The 21007-nt window shown below is 29.7% G+C and overlaps 2 protein-coding genes across 4 annotated transcripts in view; both read left to right on the top strand.

Annotated features, from left to right (window-relative positions):
- The window catches only part of LOC101239125 (pleckstrin homology domain-containing family G member 5), a 58022-nt gene extending 42683 nt beyond the window's left edge, over window positions 1-15339 (top strand). For all 3 annotated transcript variants that reach the window (XM_065799951.1, XM_065799950.1, XM_065799952.1), the window contains one exon: window positions 15080-15339. In XM_065799951.1, the coding sequence (XP_065656023.1) occupies window positions 15080-15235 (156 nt within the window). In that variant the 3' untranslated portion in view covers window positions 15236-15339. The remainder of the gene's footprint in view (window positions 1-15079) is intronic.
- A 2654-nt stretch (window positions 15340-17993) lies between these two features.
- On the top strand, window positions 17994-19046 carry LOC136081794 (uncharacterized). The gene is made up of 3 exons (XM_065799949.1): window positions 17994-18293; window positions 18391-18610; window positions 18743-19046. Exons 2-3 carry the CDS (start codon window positions 18423-18425, stop codon window positions 18942-18944), a joined length of 390 nt encoding a protein of 129 aa, XP_065656021.1. The 5' UTR covers window positions 17994-18293; window positions 18391-18422; the 3' UTR covers window positions 18945-19046.
- Window positions 19047-21007: the final 1961 nt, after the last annotated feature.

Raw genomic sequence — 21007 nt, 5'->3', positions numbered from 1 at the left:
GAATTTCTATAAACTTTTAGAACATATGGTCTATAGAAATTCTATAGAATTCTATAGAATTTCTATAGAATGATTATTAATTTCTATAGAAATTGCTATAAAACTTTTTTTTCTATAGAAAAAAAAGTAGAAAAAAAAGTTCTATTGGAGTTTCTAAAGAAATTAACAGAGATTCTTTAGAAGTTCTATAAAATTCTATAGAATTTCTATAAACCATATGTTCCAAAAGTTTATAGAAATTCTATAAAACTTTTTTTCCTGGGTTAGCAGATGCTAAATTTGCAATGGATTTGGCATATGGTTTTCAAGAAAGATCAGAGATAAAAAGTAATCTTAGAAGATGAAGGGTAGATGCCTCATTGAGTACATTACTGTTCATAAATATAGGAAGATTTAGATTATTACGACAAAAATTAGATTAAAAAAAAACAAGTTTTATCTGAATTAAAGTTCACCAGTCACTGAAAACCCCATGCTGTAGCAGAAGTGAGAACATTTTCAAGCTCAAATGCCCCCTCTAAGCAATCATAGAGTGTTCTTATTATCAAGACAAGAATAAATAGTAGTATCGTCAGCAAGATGTGAGGATATATGGAAGATTGTTAATGTAAATTAAAAAGATTATAGGGCCAAGGATTGAACCTTGAGGAACCCCTGAAGTTACAGGATATGAAGAAGAGTGCTTTCTATCAAAGACTATTTTTATACCACGATTGCTAAGGAAAGATTCAATAATCTTAAAGATGTTACCTGATACACCGTAAGAAGAAAGCTTATGGAGAAGACCAACATGCCAACCTTTATCAAAAGCTTTAGAAATGTCAAGAATGATAGCCTTAACCTCTTCACATCTATCTAATGCACAATATAACCTATTGGTTGTTACTGTCACCAAATTAGCTGTAGATTGAGAAGATCGAAATCTACATTGATAATCAGAAAGAAAGTTATTAGACTCAAGATGAAAGATTAAGTGTTTGTTAATTAAAGATTCAAAAACCTTGCTTATGATAGGGAGAAGACTAATGGGATGGTAGTTAGACGAGTCAGATTACTCTTCAGATTTTTTTAAAATAGGGATAACAGATGCCGCTTTCCAGCAGGTTGGAAAGCAAGACTCTGATAAGCACGTGAGAACACTTCTGCAAGACTGTAACAGGTATATTATCCGGACCACAAGCTGTAGAATAGTCTAAGGAGGAAATCACTTTAGATACAGAAGCTGGAGTGATACGGATATCACTAGAAACAAAACAAAAGTGATTCAGGTTGTCAGGAAAGTTGAGTTGGAAAAGCTGACTATTTGAGTTAGAAGTTGAGAATGGCAAAAGTTGTGGGCCTTAATGCCTGCAGAGTTAATGACACTAGAACCAATCCATTCAGTGTGATGAACATGAAAGTCACCAACAAAAATGATATTGGTTGAAGGATAAAGAGAGAGGGCTTGGTCAATTTGATCAGAAATAACATCAAAAAGAGTGTAGTCTTGAGATAAAGGAAAGCGATATAGAACAAAGAGAAAAGCGATAGAGTGAAGTAGTGCCAAACAAGAGCACATAAAAAAATAGTCTGTGGATTCAAACCTAGTTTCCCGATAAATAAGGGAATTCTTACAAATGTATTTGGTCAGGCCAAGCATGTGACTATTGGCCAGGCCAAGCATGTGACGTCTTTACGAATTATAAAAAGATAACCATCAACATTAAGATCACAAGGTGAGACAGTCGAACTCAAATTAGTCTCACAAAGAACCAGTAGATTTGGTCAATTTAGCGAGAGGTAAGACTCAACAGATGAAAAGTTACTTCGAAGATCACAAATATTAGTGAATGATAGGCTTAGTGAACTTGACGATGTGTTGACAATGGTTTTTTAAGTTTTATAGTTTTTTGGTACTTAAGTCATTTTTAAATTTGTTAAAGAACTTGACTCAAAGCACAGATAGTACTCAGTACACTATTTAATTGTCAAGCAATTGCCTTAATACTATTAATAAACCCTAAGCCTTAACAACGGGTTTCAAATGTGGCCTCAACAATGCACGAACAGGGACACCATCCATGCACAATAGGGCACTGCTGTTGATGGAATCAGTCTCTCTGAGAGCTACCACAGAGTTCTGGAAACCTGACAACCAGCCGGCCTCAGAACCATAAAACTGAGTTTTAGAGCTGTACCCTAATTAGGAGATAATAGAGTAAGTTGGCTAGTCATAAAAACAGAGATACAACAAAACCCATTTATTGAGTCAAGAAGATTTAACATTCAACATCCTAAACTGGAAACAATGTAGTATAAATACATCTGCGCCAGCCTAATAGATGAAGAAGTGAGGCTGGTCAACAGTTAGAATCTAATTACCCCTTAAGTCAATTTTTACTCCTTAAATCAGTTCAAAGTAACTTTTACAATAATTGTGTTTTAATAAATACATATGAGTGTGTTTATATAACTATATGCGTGTGTGTTTGTGTGTATTAGATACGAGTGTAATTTTTTTGTACAATTTATTTTTTTTGTTTTTGCTTGGAACATTAACGATTGAGCTTCTCTAAGTCTGCATACTATTTTTCATTATTTTTCCCTGTTTGTGTGGAATCAGTTGTTTTCATATTTTGTTGGTTTCTATTGTAGTTTTTTTGACTGATTTTGTTGCAGCTGCTATGTTTTATTATAAACTCTGTTTTTTCATCATTTTACAAATCTTTTGCTTTTTACTAATATTTTTCTTACATAAACTGGCTGTCTAGACCCATAAAATAGAGGTCTTGTTAAATCTATCCCACACGGACCATTTCTATACTTATTTCTTATTTCAATATTTTGTAGTGACTTAATGAAATGACTTGATTAATTTCAGTTGGTATAAAAAGTTTAAAAAGCATATGGAAATAAACTAAAAAATATGTGAAAAATATACTTACATGTTATACAAGTCTTATTTCAACAATTTTTAGTAAGTATTAGAAAATAAAAAATCTTTGTTTTTAGTTAACGATTAATGTCAATACTTTAAACACTTACAATTTTACAATAATTTCTTATTGTAAAATTTTAAGCTTCTATAAAAAAAGTTCGGCCACTCAGGCATACTATACTTAAAGTTTTTAACATTATTTATTTAGCAAAAAGCTATAACTTTATAAAATGGCAAATAAATGCTATAAATTAAAGTTAAGTAAATATTGCCACAATGCAATTTTCAAGTAAAACTGTAAAGCTTGATATATAATTAAATAAAATGCGCATATGAGAGTTAATATAAATAAAAAATTTAAAAGCTATCAATAGCTTTCAGTTGCTATATCGTTCTGCTGAAAGTAGCATTAAAATTAAAAATGTGTGGTGTTCAATTATTATTCAAGCAATGTTCATTATAATGCATTAGCATTACATAATTTGAAGTTTCTATAAATCAGATATTCGCATACACATTTGTTCACATTTTCTTATAAAAAGAAGTACTGCAACTCTTTCTCGTTATTAACTCAGCTGTAATGGCTGTCATGAATTCCGTGTCAAACACGCATGAATGAGTAACGGCAGAAGCAGCAGCATTAAATTCAATATTAATATATAGCAGATTGTTTTATAAATTGCTTATAAATTTACATACTGTGTCATATTATTATGCATGTGTATATATATATATATATATATATATATATATATATATATACGGCCCTATCTTATATATCGGTGCCGGTCTTAAGGAGAATATATTATGAACACAACATGGCGCCACGAGTATGTAAATAAACGTGCGAAATTAAAGTTTTATAATATTTTCTAATTATCTTGTTTAATCTTGAGAATCTATTTATAAAAAATGGCAGAAAGTGGTAAAGTTGGTGTTTCTCCTCCAATGTTAGATTTAGACAACTAATCTACAAGATAGGTATGCTGCATTTTGCTCCTGGATTGAGAAATGGCAGGATTATGTTTTGTTGTCGGATTTAGAGAAAAGACCATATGCGTATCAAGCTGCTATGTTAAGGTATACGTTTTCTTCAGAAACTCGAAACATTTACGAATCATTAAACCTAACCGAAAATGAAAAAACAGATCCAGCTATTATATTGGAGAGAATGGAAGTGTTTGTTAAAGGTATTATTAATGAGACTTTAGAATGACATAAATATTTTAAACGTTGTCGAGAAGATGGTGAATGCTTTGATGATTTCTTAACCGAAGTTAAATTATTAAGTAAAAATTGCAATTTGTGTAATACTGAAGATTGTTTTGGCAGTTTATTAAGAGATAAAATTGTATATGGAATACGGTTTGACAAAGTACGTGAGAAATTACTTTCTGAAAAGACTTTGACACTAGACAAAGCAGTTCAAATTTGTCGTTCTTCAGAAAAAGCACGAGATGGTTTATCTGAGTTGCGAAATAATAAAAGTGAAAGAGTAGATCGTATTGGAAAACAATTGTACAGTAAAAATAAATTTAATTCACCCACACAGAATAGTGATAGTAGAGATTTTTAATTTAATTCATTTGTATGTAAATTCTGTTTAAAAAAGCATATATTTATTCGGGGATCATGTCCAGCATGGGGTAAAAAGTGCAGAGACTGTAGCATTATTAGTCACTTTTCAAATAGTTCAGTTTGCCTAAAAGCAAAACCAAATATTCCTAATAGAGATGTTGATCAGCAGAACGATAGTAAAAATTCATCAAGTATGCAGCATCTAGGTGCGTTTTTTCAGGAAGAGTTGGAGCAGATTGTGTAAACAGACCTTGGGAAATTCAATTAAAAGTAAAATATGGAAAAATAACATTCAAAATTGACACAGGCGCTGAAGTCACAGTTATAGGAACTAAACATTTAAAAAAGTTTGAGATTTATACACTACTAACATTTATACACTACTAATAAACGACTAATTGGTCCTGATTATAAGCAATTGGTCTTGGATACTTTAAAAAATCATTCTTTATAAACGGTCAGAACAGTAAATTTATTACTATATATGTTTGTGATAATGTGCAAACTACTTTATTAGGAAGACCTGCCTTACAAAAGTTTAACCTAGTTAAAGTAGATATTCCTGAATGATTCATGTGTGCTATGATTTCAAAATCAAAAAGTAATATTGTAGAACAGTTTCCTTCAGTATTCAGTATAAGGGTTAGGAACTATTAAAGGTGACCCTGTACATATAAAAACACAAGAAAATGCAAAACCATACCACATTGGAGCGCCACGACGAGTAGCGTTCCCACTACTAGAACCGTTAAAGCTAGAGCGTATGAAAGAGATGGGTGTTATCAAAATAGTAGATCAACCTACAGACTGGTGTCACCCAAAAGTAATTGTAAAAAAAACCAAATGGACTACTTCGTATCAGTGTTGATTTGACACAATTAAACAAAGACACCAAGCGTGAATTCTATGAACTGCCAAGTGTAGACAATTCATTGGCCCAACTTGGAAATAAATGTAAATATATAGCAAAATTAGAGGCTAACTCAGGATATTGGCAGTTACCAATGGATATTGAGATTCAGTTAAAATGTACAATTACGACACCTTTTGGGCGATTCTGCCCAACGAGGGGTCCATTTAGATTAACGTCACTCCCTGAAATTTTAGTAAAAAAATGAATAAAGTTATTGATGGTCTAAAAGGAGTGGTTAAAAGTATGGATGATTTTTTAGTTTTTGGAAATACAGAAATGGAATATAACGAAAACCTTGTAGCATTGTTAAATAGATTTGCTGAAAATGGAGTTACCCTGAATGTAGAGAAATGTTTATTTGATCAAACAGAAGTGGCGTTTTTAGGTCATAAAATTTCAGCAGAAGGAGTAAAACTATTGACCAAAAAAATTATGGCAATAAAAAATTTTCCAAAACCAACAAATATCACGGCTTTACGTAGTTTTCTAGGCATGGCCCAGCAATTAGCAAAACTCAATCCATCGCTTGCTAAAGTAGCTGAACCCTTGCGAGATCTTTTGAGTTCAAGATCAGCATGCAGGGCTCGAATTAACGTAAAAAAATCTAATCGCGATTTTTTTGTTGCTCATAACCCCTCCTCCACTCCCACCGGAGGGGAGGGGGCATTATTTATTTTAACTTATTTATAATAACATATATAATAAGTCTCATTTTTGCATAAGATGTCATAACATTTACGTTCAGCGGTTGTAAACTAGCTTTAGTTATAATTTTCAATATTATTATATTGCATTAAATCTAACGGCTGTATTTTTGTAAAATCAATGAACTTGATATAATCTTCTTTTAATTAATTTTTTCATTTTCTATTTTATTTACATATTTTAAACTGTTTAAAACAACTAGAATATTTAATTTTCTATAAATTTTTAACAGTAAAAAAAATTAATTAAAACTCTAGGGCAATTACACATCAAATCACCCAGTCCATTGAACCATGTGTCTTCCTTTTGTGTTATATTTTGACACATTATTCCTAATTATAAAAAAATATTGCATGCAAAATTTCAGCTAAAAAAGCTTAGCGGTTGACAAGATATTGCAATTTTAATACTGACCTGGTTTCCCAAAATGACCCGGTTTTCATAACACTCTGAAAAAACATTTTCCTTAAAATAATAAGAAATAAAAATGGCAAAAACATGAAAGTGAACATATATAATGTTATTTTGATGCTGAACTCAATAAATGTACTTAAAATGCTCAAATATAAAAAGAACATGCATAAAAATTATTAAAACAACTAGTTTCTATAAACCAACTTTGGGGCCCAATATCTCAAAACACCCCCATCAAAAAAATTTTTTGTTTGCTGTTAATATTTTCAGCTGTTTATAATCTTACTAGGCACAAAAAATCTAACTGAAAAAGCAACTAAAACATACGGAATTTTAATTTCAAAGATGTATTACTTTTTCAAGAAATTCCCAAAAAATATTTGTAAATAAAATAAAGTTAATCGTAATTTAAAAAGTTACTTAAATATACAAGATTTGTCAACGTATCAAAGATGAAAGTTATTTTGACTGTGTTTGTAATAGTTTACAATATTGCTCCCATTTTACTTGTACTTCCTCTATTTCAGCATTTTCAAACACATAGTTTCTACCAGAACTCGAGCAAGCTTGTGGAACAGATAGTTTTTTCAATATGTTGGTGTTTGGAATAAAACAGTAGTCGTCTCTTTCAGGCCAGTTAAAACAGATTGATGGACCATTTGGATGAAGAAACTTAACTTTAGCATCAACTTCTTCTAAGTTGGTTTTAGTTACAATGCCGATCCACCACTTATCATCACAGACTACAGCGACATAACAACCTAAAGTGACAGTATCAAGTTGAGATATGTCTTGTTTCTTTTTAAGATTGTGGATTATTGTATAATTAGTGTCTGTACTACACCTCTTTGCCCCAACCTTGTTATCTCCAAGATGTATAAATTGATGAAAGCTACGAGTACCAGGTAGAGTTGTTACACCAGTGTACCTTTCTTTTTGCTCTTCACGTTGCAATTGTAAGTCCAATCCCTTTATGTAAATGAAGTTAACAACTTTGATTTTATCAATACAAAATTCATACATAGCTTCTGATGTGAGAGTTTGGTTTCTGTACGGTTGTTTTAAACTTTCTTGTGCTGTTAATCTTTTTACAGTACCACCAATCCCATCGCATGGTGACTTTCCGTGGGACGTGGCAAAAAAGTTCCATTCAATTTTAAGGCAAAATTCGCTCTCTACTTGACATAGATTGTAAAAGCTTTTACAATTTTTGTACTGTCCTGCGCAACCATCAGTGAATAAATGTAATTTGGACTTATTGGAAAATTTTATTTTTAATATTGGTATGATTAGTTGGAATACTTTGTACACACAAGTTACATCATGAATAATGTCATCTGATATAAAACAGTAAGAAGTATGTTTCAGTTCACCTTTATCATCTTTATAGTATATGACTAATGGATGTAAAGAACATTGTTGGGTGTTCCAATGATAGCTCTGTATTTCATCTTGGACAACAAAAGCATAATTTTCAGCAAAGTCGCCAATAACGATAATGTTTGATTGATTCATATATTGTTTCTGTTGGTTAAGGTACTGTGATTGAGAGTGAGCAATAAAAGAATGAGCTTGTAGCTTTTCAAAACAAGATGCTAATAGTTCAACAAACGTTGGAACATCAGCTGTTAAACTTAATAGTGTTGCACGGTCAGTAGTTTGCCATTGCTTGTAGTGTATCTCAAAATCATCTTCGTTTTCTCCAAAAATCTCATACAAATATTTGGTGAGGGGTTCTTTACCAGGACAATCATCACACTGTGCAAGCATACATTCTTTGTTTTCTACTGAGCAAACGGTTTTTGAAAGTAAGTCCTTATACTTTAGTCCAATATTTAAAGCATCTACTAGTAATATGGCATTTTGGTGATAAGAACAAACACAAACAGAATGTGTGCCACTTGCACCTGGCAAAATGCACCACTTTGGTCTAAGTGAAGCAAATTTTGAGTAACTTATTTGTATTTCTGGATTGTTTTCTTTGTATAATAAATATAGTTCCTTTAAATTACACAAAAGCAGTTTTTTTTGTTTATGGACGTTCTTTTGAATGCTAACATAATCTTTTTTTCCAGGCATAGTTCTACATAAATCACTTGAATCATAAAAAAGTTTAACAGAATCTTCTATTTCTTTTTGTAAGACTTTCCCTTTATACAAAGGTGAGATAGCCAACAATCCTTTTTTATTAAAAAGTTGTCTAGCCTTTTTTGCTTGGTATTCTGTAACTGCAAAGTTATTTTGTACTTCTAATATTGACCATCTTGGGGGTGCCAGTGTTAAAAGTTGAACAATAGTTCTTTTGTCAGAACATAGAATTTTTTCTTTTATCAAGCTCATAATTTCATCAAAGTTTTCAGCCTTCTTTTTAATGTCATTTGGTTCATAACACAGTTTTGAGGGAACATTGAATTGACTTTCAGTTTTTCTAGTAAGGTACCATTTCGTTGATGCGCGCAACTTTTCGCTTTCCTTCTGAGAGTATATGTTTTGATGACTTTGAATGAGATTTTAGAGGAAATATATTAAATTTTTCAAGTTCTTCATTGATCTCCTGTCTTTTTGATTTGAATGGTGATATTAGAAAATCTTCATCTTGTTCACCCTGACTTTGCTTCTCTTCTTTAAGATCTGCTTTTTTGGCAATCTTTTGCTTACAGGGTTTGCAAAGTTTCTTCCCAGGAGCAATATTTAAGCTACTTCTCATCATGTCTTGTGACTCATTTATCGTAACTACTCTAAGATTTTCTAAAAGTAATTGAATTGTATTTATAATTGCATATAGCTTTATGTATTTTATATATAGTATAATTGTATGTATAGTTGTATATAGCTTATCTGCACAATTGTAATAACTTGTAATAATAATATTTTACAAAAGTTGTCAAAATTTTAAAAACAAATGCACATCCATATCACACTAATTCAGTTTTTATATAAAACAAAACAGGATGTTTTTTTCAGTTGTTAAGTTCAAATAACTAAGTTATCATATAATTAAGACTTCCTTAAATATAACAAAATTGTTTTTTTTTTAAGGAGTCTTTTAACTAAATATAATATTTTACAGAATTCTATTTGAAAGTTTTTTAAAATAGCTTATTGAAAATTTGATACATCTTTGAAATTAAAGTTCCGTATGTTTCAGTCGTTTTTCCAGTTAGATTTTTTGTGCCTAGTAAGATTATAAACAGCTGAAAATATTAACAGCAAAAAAAAATTTTTGTTGATGGGGGTGTTTTGAGATATTGGGCCTCAAAGTTGTTTTATAGAAACTAGTTGTTTTATTATTTTTAGGCATGTTCCTTTTATATTTTAGCATTTTAAGCACATTTATTGAATTCAGCATCAAAAAAACATTATATATGTTTATTTTCATGTTTTTGCCATTTTTATTTCTTATTATTTTAAGAAAAATGTTTTTTTAGAGTGTTAAGAAAACCGGGTCTTTTTAGGAAACCAGGTCAGTATTAAAATTGCAGTATCTTGTCAACCTCTCAACATTTTTAGCTAAAATTTTATATGTTAACTTTTCTTTTTAAGATGCAACAGCCAAAGAGGTTTTTAAAAAATTTGAAAGCCTATGGTTCAAAATTTTCTAAATTTTGGGTGATTTGATGCGGAATTACCCTCTAACAAAACAATCTATAAATTTGAAACAGTTATAAAAAACTATTAAAAATGACGAAAACATTATCGTGATGTTATGTTAAAACTTAACATTTTCACGAAAACCCGCACAATCACAAACAAAAAAGTTAGCGTTCACTTTTTTCATTCAATAAAATAAAGCGAAAGAAAAAAATGTGTCTAAATAATAGAATCTTTTACGATCTAATACTTTTTTTAATTTAAGTTTTGCCAAGTAATACGCAATATTAAACTTTTTCCGTAACGAGTCAGCGTCTTTTACGCCCATTTTACGTAAACCACGCTCGATTGGAGTATTATTAATAACATGGTTAGATATTGAAACTGAACTTAATGTTGTTTGTTGATGAATTCGCGTGGCCTCTTTATGTTGCGTACTGCTTAAGTGCGATGCCAGTGAATCTTTTTTTATTGATATTGTTCCTGGTTTGATCCAGGTCACGGAAAACAATTTTGTTTGACTTATCCGTTTTTCAAATTGTTTACATAAACTGCATCTTAATCTTATAACTTCATTTCCATTTAAATCGTATTCTAACTCGCAATTAAAATGTTTTTCCCACTTTTTAACTGTAGATAATCTGCATCTGTGGTCCTTATTTGCATCCATTTATTGCTATTAATTTAAAATTAGCAAGTGTACTAACAAACTTTAAAGTTTTATTTTAACAACTATTTAGAGTCTATATTGCATTGCCTTCCACTATTCTTCGCAAAATAAACTTATCAAAATATCATTAAATTTGTTCATAATGAATGAGCTGAATCGGAATAAAGCCCTTGAGAATTCGAGTTAAGAAAGTGATTTTTCAATCAATTAACTTTTATTTCTTGATTCGAATAGGTATTTAATCGTTTGTTTTTTATAAATTTTTCCTTCCTTAAACAATCTTTTTCCTGCATTTGAACATTTTTGTTAATTGATTTTCTATAACTTTTATTTTTCTTTCTTTTACTTTATGCTCCGCTTTAAAAAAAAATTATCGTTACAGAAGTCACTGCAGTTTTATACTGTAAAAGAACACTAAATATTCGCGAATCAATCTTCTAAAATAAAAAAAGAATAACCACGAAAAAAAGAAAGATCGCAAAAAAACAAATTTTAAGAAAAAACTAATCGCGAAGGTTCGAAAAGTAATCGCGATCGCGATACGCCTAATTCGAGCCCTGGCATGGTTTTGGACTGAAAATCATACTAGAGCATTCAATGAGGCAAAAAATAGTTTAACCGACCCACCCATTTTGACACACTACGATGTTAAAAAACCTGTAAAAGTAAGAACAGATGGAAGTTTATTAAATGGACTAAGCGTAATAGTTTACCAGAATCATAATGGTACATACAAACCAATTGATTGTGCATCTAGATTTCTTACGACAATTGAAAAAAATTATTATTCAATCGAAATGGAAACGTTAGCAGTAACATAAGGGTGCACACGCATGTCAAAAAATTTGTACGGTTTGCAAAAACTTATATTAGAAACAGATCACAAACCATTAATTCCAATATTAAATTATCGCTCACTTATTGATATGTCTCCGAGAATTCAACGTTTAAGAATGAAGTTATTAAGATTTTCATTTACTGCAGAACATGTTGCGGGTAAATCTAATACTGATGCAGATGCAATGTCTCGTGCACCTGTATCTAATCCTACAAAAGAAGATGAGATTGCAGAAAATGATCTTAATGTGTATGTAAATTCAATAATAAAAAGTATGCCTGCTACAGAGAGTCGTTTAGAAGAAATTAAGCAAAAAACTGCAGAAGATGGACTTTTAAACCAACTGCAAGAAAGTATCATTTCTGGATGGCCAAATTCCAAAAAATACTGTCCGGCGAATCTCCAACCTTATTGGGATATTAAAGATGAAATAGTTAAAATTGATGGACTCTTATTATATCAAAGTAGAATAATAATCCCAGTTAGTTTGCGAAAAGAAATTCTTTCAAAATTGCATGAAGGTCACTTGGGAATGGAGAAATGCAAACGTCGTGCACGTCAGAGTGTTTTTTGGCCAGGTTTAAATAACCAAATTGAACAGTTAGTTCGAAAATGTAAGGCATGTATGAAGTATCTCCCATCAAAGCCGAAAGAACCTCTCCTAATTCCTGATGTCCCAACACGACCATGGCAAAAACTTGGAACTCATTTGTTTCAGTGGGCTAATAAAAACTATTTAATTATTGTCGATTATTATAGCTTGTGGACTGAGGTGTTTCTGCTTTCAAGTACTGGATCAGCAAATGTTATCCAAGCATGCAAAGAATCTTTTTCTAAAAATGGTATCCCTGAGGAGTTGGTGTCAGATAATGGTACACAATATCGTTTGAAAGTGTTTCGTCAATTCTCTCAACAATGGCAATTTAAGCACATAACAAGTAGTCCACACTATGCACAATCGAATGGTTTAGCAGAGGCAACTGTAAAATCAGTAAAACTGTAGATAAAGAAATGTTATATGTCAAATGAGGACATTTATAAAGGTATCTTAATTTTACGTAATACTCCAATAAAATGTGGTTTATCTCCAGCGGAACTATTACATGGGCGTCAACTGAGAGATAACTTACCCAGTGTTTTTGAACCATACGTCTATAGACAAGGCTAAACTGTTGCAATTCAAAACGAAGTAACTCGTGAATGGATTCTTTGAGGTAAAATAATGAAATGCGTTGCCCCTAGATCATATGAAGTAAAATTAAATCACAATGGACATATCCTTCGTCGAAATCAGATTCAACTTAGAAAAGTTTACGCTATATCTGCTCCATGCCTGACTCGGGATAACGTGGCTATAATGCACAGAGGACAAACTACTCTTTCGTTTGAAGAATGCAATAGTGGTACAACGTCATTGGAATTGGAGAGCGAGAATAATAAAATAATTAAAGAGAACAATTTAGTTGAAAATACGAAAGAAGATCAAACAATTCAATTACCAAGTCGTGGACGAAGAATAAAGAATAAAATACCATTCGATTATGAAGATTTATGAGTTAATTTGATTTCTTGACATTTATATATATAGTTTGTTTATTAGGGACATGTGTCATATAATTATACATGTATATATATATATATATATATATATATATATATATATATATATATATATATATATATATATATATATATATATATATATATATATATATATATATATATATATATATATACGGCCCTATCTTATATATCGGTGCCGGTCTTAAGGAGAATATATTATGAACACAATACATACGCTTTGGAAATTCATATTTGTTTTGACTTCAAACCTTTTTTTTTCGTTTTGCAACCGTCATATGTTTTTTTTTAAGATTTAAAATTGAGTTTCAGATTTATTATGTTGCTTGTTTGGTTATTGTCAAGTTTGTTGTCTATGACAGAGTCAGAGATTTTGTTATCTATGACTGAGTCAGAGTTTTTGAGTTTTTTAATATCCATTTAACCATAAAATTGAAAAAATCACATGTTTATTTATAACTTTTATAAAACTAGGTTTGTGTCGCTTGTCATTTGTGTCACTTGCATAGTTAAAAACTAGTCATTAAAGTAACACCGTAATAAAATAATAAATAAATAAACAAACAACAAACAACAAAAAGTGATAATACAGATAGTGACAAAAAAAAAAGTCAATTAAAAGAAGAACAATAACAGTTAAAAAAGCAAAACTAATAACACAAAAACAAGACTAATAACACAAAAAAGGCGACATGAGAGATAATGAATAAGATAAAACAATGTTTAATGATCAGAAAGATGATAGAAAATAAAATAGTAAAACAAAAGGATATATATATATATATATATATATATATATATATATATATATATATATATATATATATTATGATTAAACAAAAGATATGAAATCACTTGAATAATATCAACAAATATAAAAGCTAAATAATAAAAATAGCAACTACACGATAATAAAAAGTGTGATACAATATAAACAATACACAAATGACAGTATAAGCAAAACATAGAAATCCACGAAAATACATTAAAATACACAAAAATACACGACATTATGAACAATATTCAAAAATACATTAATAAAACTTAAAGCTTGTTTTTTTTTTTTTTTTTTTTTTAATAACTTGTAAAAGTTTTTTTATTTTTGAATTTATCACAAACGTTCTTATTTATTTAGCTTTTCTTTTGTTTATTTATGTTTTTCTTCAATTTTTATTCTTAAATGATTTCATTGTTTTTACTTCTTAGTTTTTTTTAAATCTTCTATACTTCACAATTTTTATTTGTTTTCCTTTTATCTACTCTTGTTTCTCGTCTATTTACTTTTCTATTTTTTAATATTTTTAAAATCATTATTAGTTGAGTTTAACTTTTTTTATATTATTTCATCAAGAGTATTGGTTCTTTACAGATTTCAGTGGTTGGATTTGGGCTAATTTTTTTCTGTTGGTAAAAATTGTAATAGCATCTCCCCCTCCTCCTCTCCGCCGGTCCTGGATCCAACTTCATTAGTTGAACTGCCAAGCCATAAAAATTTTTTGAACTAATTACGAACTTGATCTACAGGGTTCAATTTTAGTTGTGAAAAACACAACTTTTGTTTCTAAATTAAAGAATATTTAGCACATACAAAACCCAAAGTGATACTGTTTTCTTAAGTCGTATAAATCACTTGTCTCACTATTGTCTAAATTAAACATCCATAGAACTGAAACAAAAAAAAATAAAATTAAACATCCATAGGACTAAGGAAAACAAGAAGCAATTTACATAAAATTGTTAAAGAAATTGCTAATGTTTATTACCTAAACAAACTTGGAATATATATATACTGCTTGGAATATATATATATATATATATATATATATATATATATATATATATATATATATATATATATAGATATTATTTTAGACATTTTATGAAAAAGCACGAAAGGAAAACGGTTCAACATCTGATTTTTTGAACAATGATATTGCACTTCGTACTTTAAAAGGTGAAAGCTTTTCACAGGCTGCATCATCTATTTTGATTCATAGAAATTTTTTAGATTTAAATGAAATAGCATGATTATGATAATTTTTTATTAACTATTATTATTAATGTATAAACAATTTATAAGCAATATTTATAGTCATCTTTTTACTTAAATATAGTATACAATTTATAAGCAATATTTATAGTCATCTTTTTACTTAAATCCTTGATTAAAAAATTGATTCGGAAAAATGATTCTCTACAACCTCCTAAACTTTATATTATCAACTTTTTCCTTGCTCATTAACCTGTTTTTCTTGTCCGTTCCCACTTTATTGGTTTTAATTCCGTCATGTATTCTAAAGCATTCAAAGTTAAAAAACCTCATAACCATCTCCCCTCCTATTTGATTCACATTCGGCATTAAATGCAATTTATAGTAAGTTTAATTTATTATAGATTTTTTATTGTATTGCAGAATTTTGATACGAATTATCAATAATATATTTTTTATTAAACTGATTTTAAAATATTATTTGTATAACTAAGTATAAATACGTATGTATTTGGAAATTTTTTTAACAGGTTTTGCATTTGTTTTTTTTTGTGTGTGTGTTTTTCCAATGAAAATTCTGTTATGAGGATTTTTACAATAACTGTGTGATTTTTGGGTTAACAACAAAGTCATTCATTCGTATTTCAATTCATTTTGTATTTCATTCATTCCATTTGATTTCTTAAAATATACAGGGTTCCCACTCGGCATGCAAAGCATGCAGTTGTTTACACAGGCAGCAAAGCATGTAAAAGCATGCATTTTTGTTAATTAAGCATGCAAAAACAAAAATAATCAATTTTCAAATTAAGTTTCTAAAATTTCATTTTTTTTAAAAAAAATTACAGTGTAGTTTTTGTATAAAATTTCATTTGAAAAGAAAATGTCTATTAATAAACAATGTTTTAATATTATTTACATTTTATTAATCATAATAATTTATACTATTAAATTTATTTAAAACTTCTTTTTGTTCAAAATATTTTGGTTAATTTAGATTTTCTAGATTTAATACAAACTAAAATATATAAATGGGCAAGACCGCTTACCAAAAATCTTGGGATAGTAGATTCAAGTGGGTCACAAGTGTTAACAACAATTTAAGTTTAGCACATTACATTTGTTGTAAGACATCTTTCAGTATATCTGCCAGTGGCATTAGCCAACTTGTTAAGTACGATAAAGGTAAAAAACATGTTAGCAAAGATCCTAGTAAAATATTTAACAACCAAAAGCAGTTTAATAAATCAGTCAGACATTCAAATGTTGGATGTTCAAATGTCCATATAGATGATCAGATCTCTCATGCAGAAATTATTCAAGCTTTACATGTTGTCAATTGTAATTATAGTTTCAAGTCAACAGAAAATGGCAACGCAAGATTTACCTCTATGTTTCCTAATTCTGTTATGGCAAAGTGTTATAAGCAAGGTGAATCAAAAATTAAATATCAAATACAATTTGGAATTGCCCCATATGTTAAAAGTATGTTAAAATCTGATAATAAAAAAACACCATTTACTTTTAAGTTTGATGAGACAACAACTAAGCAAGTAAAAAAACAGTATGACGGATATCTCCAGTATTGGTCAGACAAAAAGGGAGAAATTGTAACTTCATATTGTGGTTCTCTGTTTATTGGTCATTGTGACCACAACCAACTAATTAGTATCATTATTTTAAATTTGAAACTGACTTGGAGTTGGATTCTGCATATCTTTTACATGTTGGGATGGATGGGCCAAATGTTAACAAAGCCTTTGAAATGAAGTTATCACTGGATTTGAAGAAAAAGTCTGAAAATATTTTTATTGAGCTTGGTACATGTAACCTTCATAAAGTCCATACTGCTTTTAGAAAAGGCATTAAAAAGCTTTCCTTTGATTTAGATGAACTTTTTATTGATATTCACTTTTTTTTTAAGTTATCTAGTGCCAGACGAGAAGATTATGCTAATTTAGTCGATGTAACTAATTTGGTTGCTGAGTTTGCCAATAAACATATAGAAACGCGATGGCTTTCTATGAAATATGTTGCTGTTAGGATTTTGGAACAATGGGTGAACCTTAAAGAATATTTTTTAACATTTCTTCCAAAACAAAAAAACTTTAACGCTTTGTTTAAAACAGATAGATACAAAAGAATTTGTGAAGCTCTGCGCAATGATATTCAGACTCAAGGATATTTAGGTTTTTGTGCTTTCTCGGCACAAGATTTTGAAGCATTTTTAGTACAATTTCAAACAGAATCGCCAATGATTCACATGCTTTATCCTGGGATGTGTAAACTATTAAACTCTTTACTTCAAAAATTTATTCTTCCAAAAAAGTTAAAAAATGATAATGGAGAGTTTAAGTCACAGCCTGAAATTTTAATGATTGATTTCTGCAAAATCGAAAACCATAGAAAATTAAGTTCAATTGAATTAGGAACAAAAGTCAAATTGCTGTTGCATGGAGCTGCTCTACCTAATTCAGTAGATGAAAAATTTAGGACCGAGTGCAAAGAGTTTTATATTTCTTCTGCATCGTATTTACAAGAAAACTTACCTTTTCATGTTTCACTTTTAAAGCATGCTCAATTTTTACATCCAAAAAAGCGTATTGCTCCAGGTGCAACAAGTGCAATATCTAATTTAGCATTGAAAGTCGCTTCAGTTCTAGAAAAACAACTTGGCCCGGTTTTTCATCTAAATGATATTTCTTCAACCAAAGAATCACTGTGTGATAAAGTTAGAGATCAATGGTTGTCTTATCAGAATGAGGTAATCCCAGAACACTTTTATATAAATTCACAACTACCTACTACATCTGTCGCTCAACAGCAAACATTTTAGTGCTTTTAGTACTTGTTATTTAAATAGTATAAGCAAACAATCCAAATATAAGCGAATAGATAATTATTGGAGTCAAGTGGGCACTATATGTGATGAAGCAGGCAATTTAAAATTCCCTCAGCTGCTTGAACTTGTTAAGTGTGTTTTAACTCTTAGTCATGGCAACAGTTCACCCGAAAGAGGATTTTCTATAAATAAGAATTTTATAGAAGGTCACAGTTCCAACTTAAAAGAGGACACTATTGTTGCATTGAGATTAGGTATGGTTTAAATAACAATATTTTTATCTTTTTCTTTTTTAGTAATATTACAACATATTTATGATAAATAGTTTGATTTATTGCAATACTTTTTTAGTTAAAGATGAACTTAATCAAGTAGGTGGAGTTATGAATTTTCCAATAACAAGTAACTTAATTAAATGTTGTAAAGAGTCTCATCAAAGATATAAAGTTTATTTAGCTGAGCAAACTAAATTAGTAAAGGCTGAATCAGAAAAAGTAAAGCAAACAGAGTTGCTGACAAAATCTTTACAACAGCGAAAAACAGATCTAGAACTTATTGAAGCAGATATAAGGTATATTGTTTACCATTTTTTTAATAAAATTTGGATATTTTCTTTATTTTATTGTTTGAATTTTGTCATTGAATAAAAACATAACTAGTAGGACTTTTTTTGAACAAAATATTTAAATTTTATTACATAAAGGGTATGCAAAGCTGGCATCGAGGTTGCAGAAACTGCTATTGATGAAGGTAATGGAAAACTTCAGCAAGCGCTACTCAAAGTAAAGTTAGATAGAACTGTATGCCAAACTTCACAAGCTATGATTGACATGGGAATAAAGCGTAAAAGGGAATTACAAATAAATCTTGACAATTTAGAAAAAAAGAAAAAATTAGTGAAATAAAGTTCTAATGAAAAAACATTTTTTTCTTAACTTTTTATGTTATTTTTTATCAAACTTTATAAATTTTGGAACATATAATATATTATTTAATTATATTAATATCCTATAATACTAAGTACATTTGTTTTGAGTCTAAAATATAAAAGAAACCTGTTTTAATGCAAGATAGTTATTAAAACTAAAAGTAAACTTTAACAGTTATTGTTGTTAACATGAGTTTGTGTTGAGTGTTATGTGTTGACTAAAATTTTGTTGTCTTTGTTATATATATATATATATATATATATATATATATATATATATATATATATATATATATATATATATATATATATATATATATATATATTATTGTTAATTTTGTCTTTTTTTGTGATATCCATATATACATACTTTATCGTTAATTTTTTCTTTTTTGATTTTCCGTAGAATTTGAACTAATTCCAAAGTAATGAAAAATATGTTTTCTATGATAATTTAAAAATAATAAAAATTTACAATATGTTTTTGCAGCATACTTATATTTTAGTATAAGGTTTTGTTGATAATACTTCAAGCATTTATATACAATTTAAAATTGATTCTATACTCATCAGTTTTAAGTTTCTTTTATATTTAATATAAAATTAAAAAATCCATATACTATTATGAATTTATACATATACATATACACTATATATATATATATATATATATACATATATATATATATATATATATATATATATATATATATATATATATATATATATATATTTATACAGTCTTGGCCATAAGTTTGGAACCGATTAGGTTTTTTGATATAATTACACTTTTTATACCCAAAATATCAACAAAAACTTTTGAAATCATTTTTATTTTAAATATTATATACAAGTAAATATTCTGTCATGTAAAAAATGGTATCAGTATTTTGAATAATGTCCTTTGGCACCCAGTACTGCTGCTATTCTCGCTGGCATTGAATCGGACAATTTCGCGCAGTATTCTGGGGTTATGGCAGTTGTCCATACACGCTTGATGGCATCAATCAGAGACTTCTCTGACGTTGGATTTGTGGCAGCAACCTTCTGCTTAATCATTGTCCACATGTTTTCTATTGGGTTTAGGTCAGGACTTGAGCCAGGCCATGGACCCAAGACTTCGATATGTTTCTGTCTTAGCCAGTTGGTTACAACTGCTGCTCTGTGGCAGGGTGCACCATCATGCTGAAATACCTTAAATTTCAGAATGTTCATGTGAGTGTTCAACTTTTCCTTTAATATCCCAAGGTAAACTTGAGCATTGATGGTTGTATTCTTTGGCATGAACCATATGCCACCTCGACCTGATGCCGAGAAACTTGCCCACACCATAACGGTAGGCGCCTGCTTCACAGTGGGAACAACATACCTGATGTTGTATCTTTGTTTTGCAGGTCTCCTGACATGTCTGATATATGAGGCAAACTGAGAAAAAGTTGACTCATCTGAAAACATAGTTTTTTTCCAGTCTTGTGCAGTCCAGTCTTTGTACTTGCAACAGAATGTCAAGCGGTCACGGATATTCTTTTTACTTAACATGGCTTTCTTTGCTGGACGACATGATGGAAGCTTGAATTCCTTAAAAAGGCGTCTTCTGATTGTTCTTGTACTGGCAGGAAGTGATGAATTTACTGCTATCTGGAGAGATGACCATGTTGGATTTGCAGCAGCAAGCCGATGTATCACCCGATCCGTTGTGGCAGAAGTTATGCGAGGTCGTCCAGACCTCTTTCTGGATTCCAGAGTGCCCAACTGCTTTGCTCTTGCAATGCCTTTGGTGACAGCAGACTTAGATATGTGCAGTATACCAGCTATTTTACTGTGAGAATAATTCTGCTGGTGTAGGATCATCATCTGTGCCCTTTTCTCCTTCGACAATTCAATACTTCTAGTCATTTTACGCACTGTACATGTTAATGTAGAATACTTACTGCTAATAATATAAATAATTATAAATTAATAGATCTATTTTTATGAATAGTATATATTATTGAATGATAATTTGCAAACATTTATACAAATAAAGCGATTTATTTGCAT

Source organism: Hydra vulgaris, chromosome 06 (assembly GCF_038396675.1).
Source record: "Hydra vulgaris chromosome 06, alternate assembly HydraT2T_AEP".
NCBI classification, from domain to species: Eukaryota; Metazoa; Cnidaria; class Hydrozoa; order Anthoathecata; family Hydridae; genus Hydra; species Hydra vulgaris.
This window is presented reverse-complemented; position numbering and strand designations above follow the sequence as displayed.